The sequence below is a fragment of the Balaenoptera ricei genome, chromosome 17, assembly GCF_028023285.1.
Source record: "Balaenoptera ricei isolate mBalRic1 chromosome 17, mBalRic1.hap2, whole genome shotgun sequence".
NCBI classification, from domain to species: domain Eukaryota; kingdom Metazoa; phylum Chordata; class Mammalia; order Artiodactyla; family Balaenopteridae; genus Balaenoptera; species Balaenoptera ricei.
This window is the reverse complement of record NC_082655.1, coordinates 76,745,086-76,761,237: the sequence shown is the minus strand read 5'-3', so window position 1 is coordinate 76,761,237 and position 16,152 is coordinate 76,745,086. Positions and strand designations below refer to the sequence as shown.

Genomic DNA, 16,152 nt, shown 5'->3' with positions numbered 1-16,152 from the left:
ATGAATGGATAAAGAAGATGTGGCACATATATACAATGGAATATTACTCAGCCATAAAAAAAAACGAAATTGAGTTATTTGTAGTGCGGTAGATGGACCTAGAGTCTGTCATACAGAGTGAAGTAAGTCAGAAAGAGAAAAACAAATACTGAATGCTAACACATATATATGGAATCTAAGGGGAAAAAATGGTTCTGAAGAACCTAGGGGCAGGACAGGAATAAAGACGCAGACGTAGAGAATGGACTTGAGGACACGGGGAGGGGGAAGGGTAAGCTGGGACGAAGTGAGAGAGTGGCATGGACATATATACACTACCAAATGTAAAATAAATAGCTAGTGGGAAGCAGCCGCATAGCACAGGGAGGTCAGCTCGGTGCTTTGTGACCACCTAGAGGGGTGGGATAGGGAGGGCGGGAGGGAGACACAAGAGGGAGGGGATACGGGGATATATGTATACGTATAACTGATTCACTTTGTTATACAGCAGAAACTAACACCATTGTAAAGCAATTATACCCAATAAAGATGTTAAAAAGAAAAGAAGGTAGAGATGATGGGGAAGGGTGGGTGTGGAGGGGCAGCTGGATGCTCTCAGGACTTTGGTCTTCTCACTGAACCGGAAATAATTGTACTTCAAGGCCAGGGTCCAGCGGTGGGACCTTTGCTATTTCAGCCATTGTCAGTTCATTAAGCTAAGTATAGATCTCACACGTGGCTTCGTTTATATCTTTATTTCAGCTGAATAAAGAATAGTACAAATAAAGTAAATCATAAATATCACATTTGAAAGTTAAAATTGTTTAATGCAGACGCGTTCTTGTATTTTTTTCCTACGCCCAAAAGGTTCAGATCTTGCTTAAACTGTGGAGCAATGGTTTCAGCTTAGACGATGGAGAATTGAGACCTTACAGTGACCCAACAAATGCTCAGTTTCTGGAGTCCGTTAAGAGAGGGTAAGATGTGTTACTTGGATTCTATTTGTTACTGAGGGTGGAACTTCTTTTTCTTGTAAACAGAAAGCCGTTCAGTAGTGCTCTACTGGTTTTTAAGAGTGAGATACTGGAATATATTCTGTAAGTGGTTGCTGGGGGGAAGGGTATTTTTAAGTATATAAAGGACATGTTGCTATCTGTAAGCCAGTGGTTCTTAACTTGGTGGGGGGGAGCAGTGGTCATTGGTCCCTTTCAAAATCCAGTGAAGCTGTGGTCCCAATTCTGAGCAGAGGTATCGTAATGTAATAAATCAGTGAATTGATTAGCAGGTAGCTGCTCATCCACTAAGCCACTGTCCTGCTTACTGTTGACAGGGTGACTCATTGCATGTATGCCTGAATTTCAGCACCTTACATTAGAAAGCTTTTAAAATGGCATTACTGCTGGCAGAAGATTTCAGAAGGTTAGTTTGAAGTTACACTTTGTGAAAGTAAACCAGATTTACAGTGCTCTGACCCATCTAAAGAACATCATAACTCACCAGGCCTTCTGGCTAAAGGATGAGGGATCAAGTGATTTTGCTACGATTATGTAAAGCTTTTCTGCATTGTGCTTTCACTAGCTGACAGTGTGATCATCCCTAAGTAGAAATACAACTGAAGAAAGGCGTCAGGCTGGTCATGAACTGGGAGGTGTAAGTAGCAGTGAAGGGGCTGGAGCAGGAGGTTACACTCCATACAGGAATTGAAGGTGGGGCTTTTCCAAGTGATGAAATCTGTCCAAGGAGAGTGGCTGAAGTGGAGTGGAGATGGGAACTCATCGGAGTTGAGGTGGTCAAGGAACTCTAAAGGAAAGGCATTTTAGAACTAATGAGCATGGATTTTGTATTTGAATTCTACGAAGGTAATGTCAGAATACCAAAGAAAAGCAAGAAGTGCTGTAAGCGGGAGGAAGGTCATGGAGAAAGGTGGGAAGCTGACCCGGGAGGCAGTGTGTGCTGGTGGTAAACAGAAGGGTAAGAGTTGAAGTCAGTGCTGTGGACTTGGAGACCTGCAGAGTCACTGGGCAGAGCTTGGGAGCCACTGGGTGGGGGAAGTGCTCGTCTGCTGAGTAAAGGTCAACATGACTGCTGAAATGACGCTTGCTTCCAGATGGAAGAAGAAAAGAACATGATGATGAATGTGCTATAACATAGATCAAAACTAATTTATTATTAAATGAAAATACTCGACGGACGTTGTAGGCTAGTGGTCAGTCATGGTATACTAAGAGAATTTTTTCATTTGAGCTACACCATATCCTCAAGTACAAATTATGATCAAGAACAATTTTAGAAAAGACTCCTTGAAAAAAATGATTGTCAGATAGTGGTTGTCAGCTGCATAATCATTGTCCCTTTTTTGTAACAGATATTTTGTAACACTATCTTCACCATCCTCAAAGAAGAATTTATAGATAATATAATCTATGCATATTATTTCTAAAAACATTCATATAAAATTTATCTTAAATATCGTGAAGAAGTAAAGGAAGGTAATTTATCATAAAACTAAACATATTTCAACGTCTAATGCCTAGGTATGATTACACCAGAAGACATAACAGAGTAGACAGATAGACTGACCTAGACTGCACCTGTGTGCAGTCTAGCACTTTTCATGTAGATGCGACACACAAAAAACAGAATAATGAGGTGTGTGACTTTGGCAACTTAATTACTATAAGTGGCATTGCAGTCAGGCACTTGGTACAGTTCCAAACAAAGCAAAGTGCAATGTTCCTTCTGTTTATATGGCAGATGAGTTCCTGAAAAGTTCAAAGCATATTTATACAATACCAAAAAAAAAAAAAAATTTTTTTTTTGCTTATATGTAAGATAGAGCCTAAGCCTTAGGTTTTAGGCTCAGGCGTTATAAACAGCCTTGTCATCCATGTGACCCCCTGGTGGGGCCCTCAGTGGTTCTGTGGAACCCCCGACAAGTCTTCATCGTGTAAGTTGAGACCCCAAGACAGAGCATCTCCTGCCCCGATCCTGACCCTAAAGGAGGGCAGCATGCATGAATCACATGACAATCAAAATCATCCGTCAAATTTCCAAACTTCCTCCAGGGTGTTTAGAAATAAATATCCACATTAACTGTTATGTCCTCATCGGGATTTTCTAATGCCGACTTAGGTGTAAATTGCCGCCCTACAATCTGGCCTTCTGTCAGAAGCACTCCAGCCTCCCTGTGACAACAAAATCCCTATGTTGAGAATCACTAAGGAATAACGTGATGCACCTTTAAGAAAGAAATATCTACGAGAACTAGTCAATCATCACGGAAATTTTTAAATTATAAATTAAGCAAAAATTGCTGTTTTCAAGTTCACAACTTAACTATCACAGTCTCAACAGTGTAGACTCATTTTTCGAAAAGTTTACTAAAACATTTTTCCTTTTTTAAAATTTTTATTTTATTTTTATACAATTTTTAAAGGTTACCTTCCATTCACAGTTACTCCAAAATATTGCCTATATTCCCTGTGTTGTACAATACCTCCTTGTAGCCTGTCTTACATCTAATAGTTTGTACCTCCCACTCCCCTAGCTCAATATTCCCCCCCACCCCACTGGTAACTGCTAGTTTGTTCTGTGTATCTGTGAGTCTGCTTCTTTTTTTGTTGTTATATTCACTAGATTGTTGTATTTTTTTAGATTACACATGTAAGTGATATCATACAGTATTTGTCTTTCTCTGACTTACTTCATTTAGCATAATGCCCTCTAAGTCCATGCGTATTGCTGCAAATGGCAAAATTTTATTCTTTTTTATGGCTGAAGAGTATTCCATTGTATATATGTACCACATCTTCTTTATCCATTCATCTGTTGATGGACACTGAGGTTGCTTCCATATCTTGGCAATTGTAAATAATGCTGCTGTGAACCTTGGGGTGGATGCATCTTTTGGAATTAGTGCTTTTGTGTTTTTTTGGATATATACTCAAGAGTGGAATTGCTGGGTCATTTGGTAGCTCTATTTTTAGTTTTTTGAGAAACCTCCATACTGTTTTCCACAGTGGCTGCACCAATTTACATTCCCACCAACAGTGTACAAGGGTTCTCTTTTCTTCACATCCTCGCCAACGTTTGTTATTTGTGTTCTTTTTGATTAATGCCATTCTGACAGGTGTGAGGTGGTATCTCACTGTGGTTTTTCTTCTTTTAAGAGAGATTCCCCCGGAGCTTCAGCACCTGGTTCACAGAGGCCACGTGAATCTGGATATGGAGGATCATCAGGATCAAGAATACGTAAAACCTAGACTGAGGTTCAAGGCTTTTAGTGGAGAAGGACAGAAACTTGGGAGGTAAAACCCTAAAATGCGAAAAGTACTTGTCTTTGTTCAACATGAATTTTCTTTGAGAATAAGAAAAGCAAATTAACCTGGAAAGTAAAAACTAAAATATAAACTATGAAGACCTTGCTGATGGAATTAGATGTGCCAGTCTGGTGATAATATTAGTAGGTGATACTTAGATAGCAGTTACCACATTCCTGGCCCTGAAAGCACTTTTACAGTCATTACCTCATTTCATCTTTACAACTGCTCCTTGACGTAGATCCTGTTAATCACTCCATTTGCAGATGCAGCAGTTTGCCCAGGGTGATTGAGCGAGGAAGTGGTTAGCGTGTGAGCTTCAAACTGGGCACTCTGGCCCCCGAGTCTGTGCTTTTTACCACTGTGCCATCCTGCCTCTTTCTGATTACGATTACGTGGGTTCACAGGGGGAATTGTTGATTAGATAAAACAGTAGGTATCTTAGATCACAGCTGTAAGCATCCCTGTCTGCCGTAGGTAATTGTTAAGCTCTTGAAGCCAAAGCAATGTGCTTAAGTTGGTTATTTTCGATATATCTTAAGCAGCCAAACTCTTTCTTCAAGTTATGGAAACACATAGAGAACTCCTCTTGTTGCAGGAAGAGGGAATTGTCTCAGACATTTCCAAAGAACCCTAAGACTTTGCCGAGCACAATTTAGAAACCAGTGTGCATGGTGTAATGTACGAGTGGACACCTTTACAATAGCTACGGCTTGCCTCTTCATAAAGCTTGTTACGTGTGCTGGTAAACATGACCCTCCATTTGTCCACACGTTACTGCAGGTGGCATGTTGAATTGCGGTCTTAGCCATGTTTCCAAGATACCCTTTTGTGCACCCTTTGTTCCTTTTCACGTGATTCCTTCCCTTCCGAGTTCTTTTCAGTTGCCTTGTGCACACCGGTTCTCTCTTCCCCTCTCATTTCTCAACATAGGAAAGAATTCAGTATCAGCTCTCTGCACCTGCCTTTCATTTCTCAAGTCTCCCTTTCTGCATCCTTTTCTCCGATTAGAGGCTGATTTCTGAGACATGTAGAGAATACAGGAACACGTGTTGACCTGGCTTTTTTAAGGACAGGTCTACTTGGAAATTTTCTCCCTCATCTCTCTTTACTTTCAACACAGTCAGGCTTCTCCTGAATTGTCCTATTTCTTCCCTCCTTTTTTTTTTATAGCTACGACCCCCAGATATTTTTTTAATATTTTCTAGCACTTCTCATTTTTTACTTAATATTTATTGAGATTATGATTTTTAATTAAAACACAGGTTAAATGCCCAGTCATCTCTTTGTTTCATATACTTTCTTTTTCTATTATTTAAGTGTATGACCAAGAATTAAAGTTAGAATGCATATCTTTGTTAGTAGAAGTACAGTTGACCCTTGAACAACACGGGGGTTCGGGGCGCCGACCCTCCAAGCGGTCGAAACTCCTCTTATAATTGGCTCTCTGTATCCACGATTCCCCATCCTCGGATCGTGTAGTACTCTATATTATAGATCATGTAATAGTGTTTGCTGTTGAAGAAAATCCACGCGTAAGTGGACCTGCCCAGTTCAAACCTGTGTTTTTCAAGGGTCAGTTGTATAGTAAACCTAGAATTGAAATTGAAGAAGGTTGCCTAAAGGGAAGATAGCTAAGAAGACCCAGTGATTATAATTGGCAGTTTGAACTCATGAAAATAACGATTTATCATCTGATTGATTATATATCTTACAAAGGCCAGCCTTTTTACTTATAAGGGAAATAACTAGAGAAAATGACATTTAAAAAAGGAGAAAATGATGAAGGAAGAATGGCAAAGATAAGTGGTGATAATGCTGTGTTCATCGTTAGCCATATTGGTCAGGGTTTTTGATTATAGAAAACAGAATCCATTTGCTAGATTAAATGGTAAGGGTTTTCTTACAGAGCCTTGAATAATTTATAGAATTTCTGGAAGAGATAGCAAACCAAGCTTCCCTTAGATGGGAGAAGCAAACAGAACTTTCTAGAGAAAACACCTCCTGTGCCCCATCGGTTGCTCAGAGCCTGTGGAGCTGGGGCCCAGAGCTAGGACACCCCATCGTGACTGCACTGGGAGAGTCAGATGCCTCCAGGACCCTGGGGACCAGAAGAGCTGCATCATCTCCACGCCACGGTCTTAACTTTCACCGTACAAGTATGTATTTGTTTGCTTGATGGAAGGGTGAAATCCTACAAAATCCTAGCTACAAGGGAGTCTGAGAAATGTAGTCTTCAGAATTTCCAGCTTCTGATACATGGGAAATTTACACAGGAGATGAGCGTGATGGTGTGAGCCTGTATGATGTACGTGGATCCAGGTGCGGAATAGTTGGCTATGTATATTCTAAGAAGGTGAAGGGTTGCATAGAGCATTTTAGAGGGCTTCAGGTCAAGAAATATATTAAAACATAAAAGTTCTAACAGTCAGCCTTTTTCTATTCAGAAAGTAACTTTCTAAAATGGCTTATTTCCCAAGAGTTTCAGACAACTATTTACTGAACAGAGAAGTAATTAAAAAGAAGCAAATGAAACAGAATGAGAAATGATTCCATTGTCTTCCATAGTTGGCAGTCTAATTGCAAACAGAACTTTACATAGATGGAAATTGACTTAATTATTTGTAGACCACAATAAAATGGGGTAAACCTAAATGCGATAGAAATATTACCCAGTACCTTCACGTAATATTATAGGAGCAAGCAAACCGTAGATGTAAAACTACAAATTTTTGTAGTAGAACAATACAATTATTTAATAAAAATGAGCTTGGTGAGCCAGGTAGAGCTAGAAAACCTCAGAATCATTTTTGACGGGCAGGGCTAGCATTTCTGACAGACATTCACGGTAGGCTTTTGAGCTGGCGTGTATGATGACACAGATCGTGATTTGAAGTAAATCTCCCTCTGCGTCAGGACAGTCGCCGCCTGTCTGGCACACTGTGCATCCAGAAGCTTCCGTTTGCCGTTTGGCCCGAGCCCGGCCACTGCACCGGAGGTGTGCCTTCGCCTTGGTCCCTGGACCCTGGAGGGCCCTCTTCTCTAACGTCTCACAGCCCCTTCCTTCCTGCCTCCGCTTCGTTCTCGGGCCAGCGGTTCTGCGGCCCCTTGCCCGACTGCACAGCCACTGGATCTGTCTGCCGTGCGCGGTCACTGCCGCCGGGGGCGCCCGCGCGCCCGTGCTGGACAGGCGGGCCGCCCCTCTCCCGCCCCCGGGCGGCCGAGCCCGCACGTTCCCGGCTTTCCCACAGCGCCCGTGCTACCCCCGCCCCTCACTCGCAGCAGCTCTGCTGGCAAAACAGAGCCGGACGAGAATCAGCTTTCTTAATACATTCCTCTTAGCCTCTGAGTTTATTACATCCATCCTCACCACCCTCTTTTAAGTCCGAAGAAGATGGGTCTGACGGAACCACTCCGCTTACAAGCTACATCCTTTCCTCCAGTTTGCCTAGAAAGCTTGTTTCATCAATTAACTTTCTTCTTTTCCTTTTTAAAAAATTTTTCTTTTTAATGTAAATTCTTGAAGCATACATACAATGTATTAAAAATGTCACTATGGCTTGATAAATTGAATGATGAGGAGAAAGTTTGAAATAACATGCAGCCGTGAGTTTGAGAGCTAAATGTTAAAGTTAATATGACTTTTTTTTTTTCATTATTCCAAATTTTTTTTATTTCAAATTCATTGAAAGAAATAAAATTATATTTAAAAAAATGGAGTGATCTCACCAACCGAGGAAAGCCAGGGACAAAAAGAACAGGTTAAGTACTTTTTCCTGAGAGGCAGATCTAACAGCTATAGAATGGTCTTTCTTCCTTCCTAGCTTTTGTCAACACACTGACCAGCTTGTTCACTGCCTGTCTCTGTCACTCTGAGGGTATCTTTCAATCTCTGGGACTCAGTTTTCCTTTCCTGTAAAATGGTGTGGTTGGCCTTAATTATCTCGAAAGGCCATTCCAGCCCTCAACTATTATTCCATGTAATTTCACGTTGACACACACACATCCTACAAAGAAATGCATGAAAGCTTTTCTTCCCTAGAGCCCCTGCCCTGTACTTTATTTTTATGTTTTAAGAAGTAGCTTACCTGGGAGTTCCCCAGTGGTCTGATGGTTAGGATTGCGGCCTTTCACTGACGTGGCCCGAGTTCAATCCCTGGTCAGGGAACTGAGATCCTGCAAGCCACTCGGCCCAGCCAACAAAAAAAAAAGGAAGAAGTAAAGAAGTAGCTTACCTGGTCAGAATCTGTAGAAAGCATTAAAGTACAGAAGCAGCAATACGAGGCAACTTGATGTCGTGGGAAGAACCTGGGAGGAACCTGAGCTTTCTCATCTGTCGGTGGGGTAACAGGGGTAACTTTTCCTCCCCTCGTTGTTGTTAGGGTAATAGTTACAATGCTAATAGCTAACTTGGAGGCAGTGCCAACCATATAAAAGCACTGTTTGACGTGCTTATATGTCTAATTGATTGAAACAGTGCTACTGTTGTCTCTCTTTTACAAATAGACATCAAATCTTAATCCTCTCTCAGTCATCCTAAGGGATTCTTTGATCGTCTTTGATGTTGATTCTCTCAAATACTGAGACTTAGATGGCTCCCTATAAATGACCTTCTTTTGAAAAACATAAAATAAATATATATTTATTAGTATAAAAGTCCTATGAGCGTTTGTGCTTTAGTCTAGTGTAAACCTAGCTCATCGTGACTCCAATTCCCACCCACCAACTTCCTCAGCGTATCTGGCAAAGTGGGAAAATTAACTGGCACTTACTGCCAACACTTCGCCTTTCCTTGGGCACAAAGAGGTTAAGTGACTTGCCCAGAGTCACACGTCTAGTAAGTGGCAGAGTCAGTCCCGGAGTCGGGCCCCTGTATCCGTGCTGTTGCCCACTAAGCAACAGTGCCTCCCTCGCTCCAGGATCTAAATGAAATAGCAAATGCTGCAGCGGCTGTGCTGGTGGTGGTGATGACAGTGTGTAGACCTGGTTATAAGGGTGCAGAGGGAGAGGGAAGAGGCCCTCTGTGCTCACTGACTCCCGTCCACGCTTTGGGTTTCGTCCCCCTCCCTGTGTGAGGGACGCTGGACTGTTGCAGAGTAACCCACCTTGGCGGTGCAGCTGTTTCAGTCCTCAGTTCCCAACTTGAAAGGAAATCCCTTAATACTACCTGAGCAGTGACTGCAGATCATCATTTTCTCCTCTTCCATCTCTTTATCATACACACTCTGAAATTAGTTCTAAAATATGTGTCAGGAAGTAGCTAAGGAAAGGCGAAGTGTTAGCAGTAAGTACCAGTTAATTTTCCCACTTTGCCAGATATGCTGAGAAAGTTTTTGGGTGGGGATTGGAGTCACGATGAGCTAGGTTTACACCAGACTAAAGCACAAACGCTCATAGGACTTTTATACTAATAAATATATATTTATTTTATGTTTTTCAAAAGACACTCATTTATAGGGAGCCATCTAAGTCCCAGTATTTGAGAGAATCAACATCAAGACTATCAAAGAATCCCGCAGGATGACTGAAAGAGGATTAAGATTTGATGCCTCTGAAGAATTTCTAAATTTCATTTGTTTTAATTGCTTAATCAAAAGAGCACTCTATTTTTGAGATTCGCTTTCGGCTTACAATGATGGGTCATCCTGCTAGCGTTAGAAGGCACCGTGGTCACTAGTAACCAAGGTCCAGTGGTAAGAGATTGTATCACACAAGGTTCATTATAAATTCATCACCATATATTAAATTTCATTTCTCACTCACACTTAGGAACTACTCTTTTGTAAAGCAGTAACTACTTAAAGCAGATTTTTAAAGTAATATCAACGAAGTTTACGTTAATAGCTTAGTGCTTATGATATGTACAAATATGGCTGATATCTCTTGAAACACTGTTCCAAGCACTATATGAAGGACTTACTATAACAGACCTACATGACATATTATTATTTCCCCCCCATTTTATAAATGATAGAACTGGGATTCAGAGAGATTAATTTAGGTACTCGAGTTCACACAATTGACAAAGCTGGGATCTGAAACCAAGTCTGTCTGTGCTCATGGTCAGTCCTGGACGTTAACTCCAAGTTGCTCAGGTTTCTGACTGAAGACCACTGTGCTGAACAGTCTCATGAAATGTCAAAGGGATTGGGGAGGAAGGAGTACAGAGTTAGGCTTTCAAAAGAGGCTGGATAAACTAAATCAGAATCATAGGACCCAAAGTAATTTTAATATAGTGAAAGAAGTTGGAAGAAGAATAGGAGACCCCGAGGAAGCCGTGTTCTCACTGGGGCAGAAGCCATGGCGGGATGACTGGAGGTCAGGTGAAAGTCTGAGTGGTTGTTCTACTGTCTTCAGGTTGTCGTGCATCTTACGTATTCAGATTTACATTCTGATTCTTTAGTTCTTCTTTCTTAGCCTCACACCTGAAATAGTCAGTACGCCTTCCTCCCCAGAAGAAGAGGAGAAGTCACTACTTAATGCAGTTGTTCTTATTGATGATTCCGTGCCAACGACCAAAATTCAGATCAGGTTAGCAGACGGGAGCCGTTTGATACAAAGATTCAATAGTACACACAGGTAAGCTTGGGGTGACTTATCTTTGTAAAACTGGATGCAGCTTGAGTCATGAAGAATACGAAATTCTTTACATTTACTTTTGAAGTAAGTTTTTGACAGAAAACAAAAACTTTAAAAGAATAATAGCTGTGTGTGAGAAGTGAAACATTTAGTACTTAAACATCCTCGGTAAACTGTCCCAATACTAGTGCAAATGCAGATACCACTCAAAAATAAAGAAAATTGTTAAAAGCTGTGGTTTTGCACCGTTGCTAAAACCATGAGAGGTTGAATCAGATTTGATTTGCTTTAGTACAACCTGATTTGGACTTTACTCCTTTAAAAATTTATGATAACCCTGATTAGGATTAACTTTCTACATAGCAAATTCTTTATAACATAAATTTATAGTGTAAATAAAGTTTAATTGTGCTCTTATCAAGCACTTCAAATAAACAGTTTTAAATGTCATTTTAACATTCATTGTACATTTGTTGTGCTAATAAGATATTATTTTTATTTGTTCATTGTATCCCACTAAGAGATACATTTATGATCTTAGTTGAGCTACTGTATATATGTGAGCGTAATTTTTTTCATTATTTTTATAACTTGCACTTTTCATAGTTATAGACTCACACTGACACAGGCTCATCTGAGGTACCTTTTTCTGGGTCATGTGCTGCTAAGATATTTTATACTCTGAAAAAATAGGCCCTGTAGTGTAGTAACATTGTTGACATTTCTTTGATGCATAACTCACCTAAAGATTGTGTCTGTTTACAGTGAGAGTAAATGTCAGGTGCGCTCCAAAGTTAATCCTCACATTTTACCATAAAGCCAAGGTAAATCCATCCATTGAAATTAAATTAAAGAAGGTTACAACACATTTAAATAAGGATAAGAATTGTGTGATTTTTTTTTTTGTTATCTAGTTTTAGCTAAAAGCTTAATTGACAATAAAACCTTTGTATCACAAATTATTTTTATCTTATTTCTTCAGGATCCTGGATGTTCGGGACTTTATTGTACAGTCCCGTCCTGAATTTGCAACTCTTGACTTTATTCTTGTGACTTCATTTCCAAACAAAGAGCTAACAGATGAAAGCCTGACACTACAAGAAGCAGATATTCTTAACACTGTGATACTCCAGCAACTAAAATGATATTCCTCCTACCCATGCAGTAGCATGTAGGAACGATAATGTGCCATATTAGTGAGGAAAACACTTAGACTGTAAAAAGTTATTTTTATTATTTATACAGATAAATTTTGGTTTTATTCTTATTCTGTCTTCCAGCGTTAGTCTAGGCAAATTTGGACTAGGAATAGATCTTGAGAAATATGTTTGAGGTTTTAGCTGCAAGGGCTGGCTTCTGTTGATAGCTTTTAAATATTCAGGCAAACCAATTTGATACACGATCAGCGTTAATGCAACAACATTTGTTTTCAGAGAAAATGAACAAAACCCCATTTTGATAAATGCATTTGGTAAAATCTGCACTAAAGTTTCTTGATGCTGCATTGATCAACAGCCATTAAGAAATCTTCTGATCAAATACTTCGAAAATTTTTCTGTAATGTATACTGAAAAGTATCTGTATCTGATTTTGAAATACTTTGATCATACGATAATTATTTCTCCTATTAAGATTTTACACATCCTTTTTCCTTGCTGATTTAGCTGTTTACTCATGTCAGAAAATACAGTTTAGCCTTGTATTTTACAAGACTCTGACCATCCTAAACTAGAAACAAAGACAAAGGTCAGCAGTTCCTGAGATGTGTCCACCAGCACTTTAGCTAACTCCAGTCCCTCGCAGAGCCTGCCGTGATCACATTCATTTATTCATCCGACGCGTTGTTCCAGAGGACCCACTACATACACTAAACACTGTTCTAAGTGTTCGACCCAGAATGTAGTTTACTGCAAGACAAAATGAGTGTAGACATACAGGAATGTGAATTCTGTCAGCCAGGCTGGATCTGAAGAGTTACCAGCCGTAAATGTCTGCGTTTCTCCTGACGCCAGCTATTTCCTGAGTAAGGGAGGCTACAGCAGGATGGGAGAAAAGCTTTTCCTTCTTCCCAGACACCATTTCATCTTTGGTCACCCCTCCTGGTTAGTCTTTTATTGTCGTCTTTTATTGCTGCTGTAACAAATTACTACAAATTTAGTGGCTTAAAACAGCCTAGGTTTCTTCTATAGGTGAGATGTCTCACGTGGGTCTCACTGGGCTAAAGTCAGGTGTCCGCAGGGCAGCATTCCTCTGGGAGGCTCTGGGGGAGAAATGTTTCCTTGCCTTTCCAACTTCGAGAGGCCACCTGCATTCCTTGGCCTGTGGCCCTCTTCCATCTTCACAACCAGCAATACTGTTATGTCTCTGGCTCCAGTGTCATCACATCTCTTTGAGAACAGCTGGGAAAGAGTCTCTGCTTCTAAGGACCCGTGTGATTAGATTGGTCTGCCAGATAATCCAGGATGACCTCCCCATCACAAGGTCCACAGTAACCTTAACCAAATCCTTGAAATCCCTTTTGTCGTGTAAGGTGACATATCACAGGTTCCTTCTGCAGGCACCAGGGGTGGTCTCTTCTTTGCCTCTTCCAACTTGTAGAGGCGGATGGCATCCCTTCCCTTATGGCTGTATCCCTCCACGTCTCTGCTTCTGTCCTTACATCATTTACTTCCGACTTTGATTCTCCTGCTTTCTTCTTACAAGCACCCTAGTGCTTACATTTGGTTCACACAGATAATCCAGGATAATCTCCTCATCTAAAGTATGAGTGAGCATCTGGGTGTGTGTCCTGGGACACAGTTTCTCTCTATCTGTGAACCTAGAAGCCCAGGTATCTGCTCCCAAATATAAGGGTAAGACAGGCATAGAATAATCGTTACAAACCTTCCTTTTCAAAAAAATAGAAACTGGAAGGGGAAAAGGAGCCAGCAGTGCCAAGCAATTTAGAAGTTCAGCCAGGCACGCTCCGTTAGGTTTCGGGGCCTGGGAATAATCTCCTGTGGCTCACAGCAGCGGCCCATAGACGTGTGACTTTCCCTCAGGGTCTTTCCTTATACATGAGAGGTAGCAGGTGTTTGCAGCTGAGTAGTTTTATCAGCTTGTTTCTTGGCCTGTGGAATCGTGGGAGGTTCAGCCACCTTTTTTCATTTCATTCTGTCTCTGTCCCTTTTAGTTTAAGACGGCAATGTCTGTGGGTCTTCTGTGCATGTTACAGAAGTTGCTCCATTAGACCAGAGGCTCCTCCCCAGAGCTTTCCTAGATAATCCAGCTCTCTTTTTGGCCTTTTCTGAGATGGCTGAGGGGCTCTGTGAGTCACACTCTTTAAAGAGCCTTTGATGTGACCTTTTTTTTTTAAATCTTTCTCAGGTATTAGCAAAAAGTTATAGGCCACAATCTCATGTCTTTCCTTAGAGCCGTCTTTCCTGACAGTGAGTCTCTTAATGTCTTTGCCGTTCGCTCGGGTAAACTAAGAATTTCCAAGTCATCAAGTCCTGTTTCCTTCTTTTTTACCATTCCTTCCCTCAATTTATCTGCTTCCTCTCACGTTTTACCGTCATCAGTAGGGAGGAAGCAGGCTGCGCCTTCCCCGCCTTGCTTGGAAGTCCTTTCAGCTCGGTGTCCCGAGTCTCCCTCAGGCCTCTTGCTTTCCACGCGGCTGCAGCCAAGCCTCCTGCCGCCGTGTCCCCGGCATCTCGTTTCCTTCCGCTTCCCGCAGCGCGCTCCGCGTCCCCTCCTGAGCCCTCCCTGGCCGCGCCTCTCGGGTCCCTGTCGCTGGTAGGCGTGTCCTCGCAGCCGCCGCACGCACCCCTTGCCTCCTCGGAGCCGTCCGCGTCCACGTGTCTGCCGCAGGGCTCAAGGCAGCCTCGGCTCTCTCTGTCGCGCTCCTAAAACCTCTCCCGGCCTCTAGCCGCTGCCCAGGCGCAGAGCCACCTCCGCACTTGTAGGTCTTTGTTGCAGCAGCGCTCACTTCAGGGTGTCTAGAAAAGCCCACTGTGCCTCCTCACTGCCACTTGACTGGAATGTGCCAGTAGGAGCTTTGGACGTGACCTTTCTCTGGGGCTCCCATCGCTTCCAGGAGCTGAACTTACCCGTGTGAGGGGCGGATAGTGGCAGGGCTGCCAGACCTGCCCACCGCGCAAGTGTTGATCTCACCACCACAGAGAAAACTCGTTCTCGGTGTCGTAATCCAGAAGAAGAAGCGTAGTCCTAAGTCTTCTCCTCAGCATGGGAAGCTCTGTTCCTTTCCACTAACTGAAAACAACCTGGAGAATATACAAATGACAATTCAAAAAGTCAGCCTCTGTTCAGAAAGGTTACCAGGGATAAACTACATTTTCAAGGAGCAAAATCGTATTCCTGCAGAAATAATCTATTGAAACAAATTAACATTTCAAATAAACGGGCATTGCCCTGTTTTGGATTAACAAAATGGAGGAAACAATTAACCAGACCCTGTAAAATTATTTGAAACGTTATCCTTGTAGTTTCTTTTTAGTCAATTAGATGGAGTGCCTGTAGACACACATACAAAAACGACTGCCATTTCTGTATATAATGGTTCCAAAATAGATTCACATCTGGAGGGCGGATCAAACATCCAGAGGGATGAACAGTACTTTCGTGTGTTCTACAAAGTGTTTTGCTTCATTTAGAGTTTTCCTGAATTCTTTGTACTGTTGCAGTCACTGTAACTTTTAGAATTTATAATCCTCTCAAAAGAGATTGTGTGACGTCAATTGTTTTGCATGACGTGTGTGTAAGGACGTTTTCACTTACCAATAAAGAATGTTTTCACTGAAAGTCATTGAAAATCCTTTTCAGAATGTCCTTTGATTTGCAGTTTTATTTGAGTGGCCTAGTGGAGTATTGTAAGGGTAACATTTCCCGTGGTACGTCTTTCTGACGGGCAGAGGGATCTGAGCTGTAGCGATGTGATCTGTTTCCATTACTGTTTCTGTTTTTATTCCACCAAAATAAAGGGGCAAATTTTTCTTCACTTCGGCCACACTGGATCTCTTGAAAACCTTGTCACGACATGTGTTGTTGATAAAGTGCCTCATGTTTTCCATTAAGAGTTTTTGTCCCTGATCAGCAATGCACATAAATACATATGTGTCCAGTGTTGTCATAAAGGCTAAGAAACACTTTCTATGATCCTCTATCTAATTTTTTTTTAAATAAGGATATGCCCTGTCAGGTTTTTTTTTTTAAGTGTTAGTTTAATTATTTATTTATGGCTGTGTTGGGTCTTCGTTTCTGTGCGAGGGCTTTCTCC

The 16,152-nt window shown here is 41.5% G+C and overlaps 1 protein-coding gene across 18 annotated transcripts in view; it reads left to right on the top strand.

The window, feature by feature from the left end:
* Positions 1-16,152, top strand: part of UBXN2B (UBX domain protein 2B) — a 95,629-nt gene that overhangs the window by 14,922 nt on the left and 64,555 nt on the right. For 14 of the 18 annotated variants that reach the window (XR_009498420.1, XR_009498417.1, XR_009498415.1 and 11 more), the window contains exons 5-7: positions 847-956; positions 4,149-4,286; positions 10,716-10,877. Coding sequence is in view for 3 of the 18 variants with exons in the window: in XM_059901593.1 (XP_059757576.1) it covers positions 847-956; positions 4,149-4,286; positions 6,264-6,457; positions 7,215-7,681 (909 nt within the window). In the remaining 15 variants the exon portion in view is untranslated. Of the gene's footprint in view, positions 1-846; positions 957-4,148; positions 4,287-6,263; positions 6,458-7,214; positions 7,852-10,715; positions 10,878-11,859; positions 15,668-16,152 lie in introns of those variants that run through there. The other 4 variants (XM_059901594.1, XM_059901595.1, XM_059901593.1 and 1 more) reach the window with 4 other exon arrangements.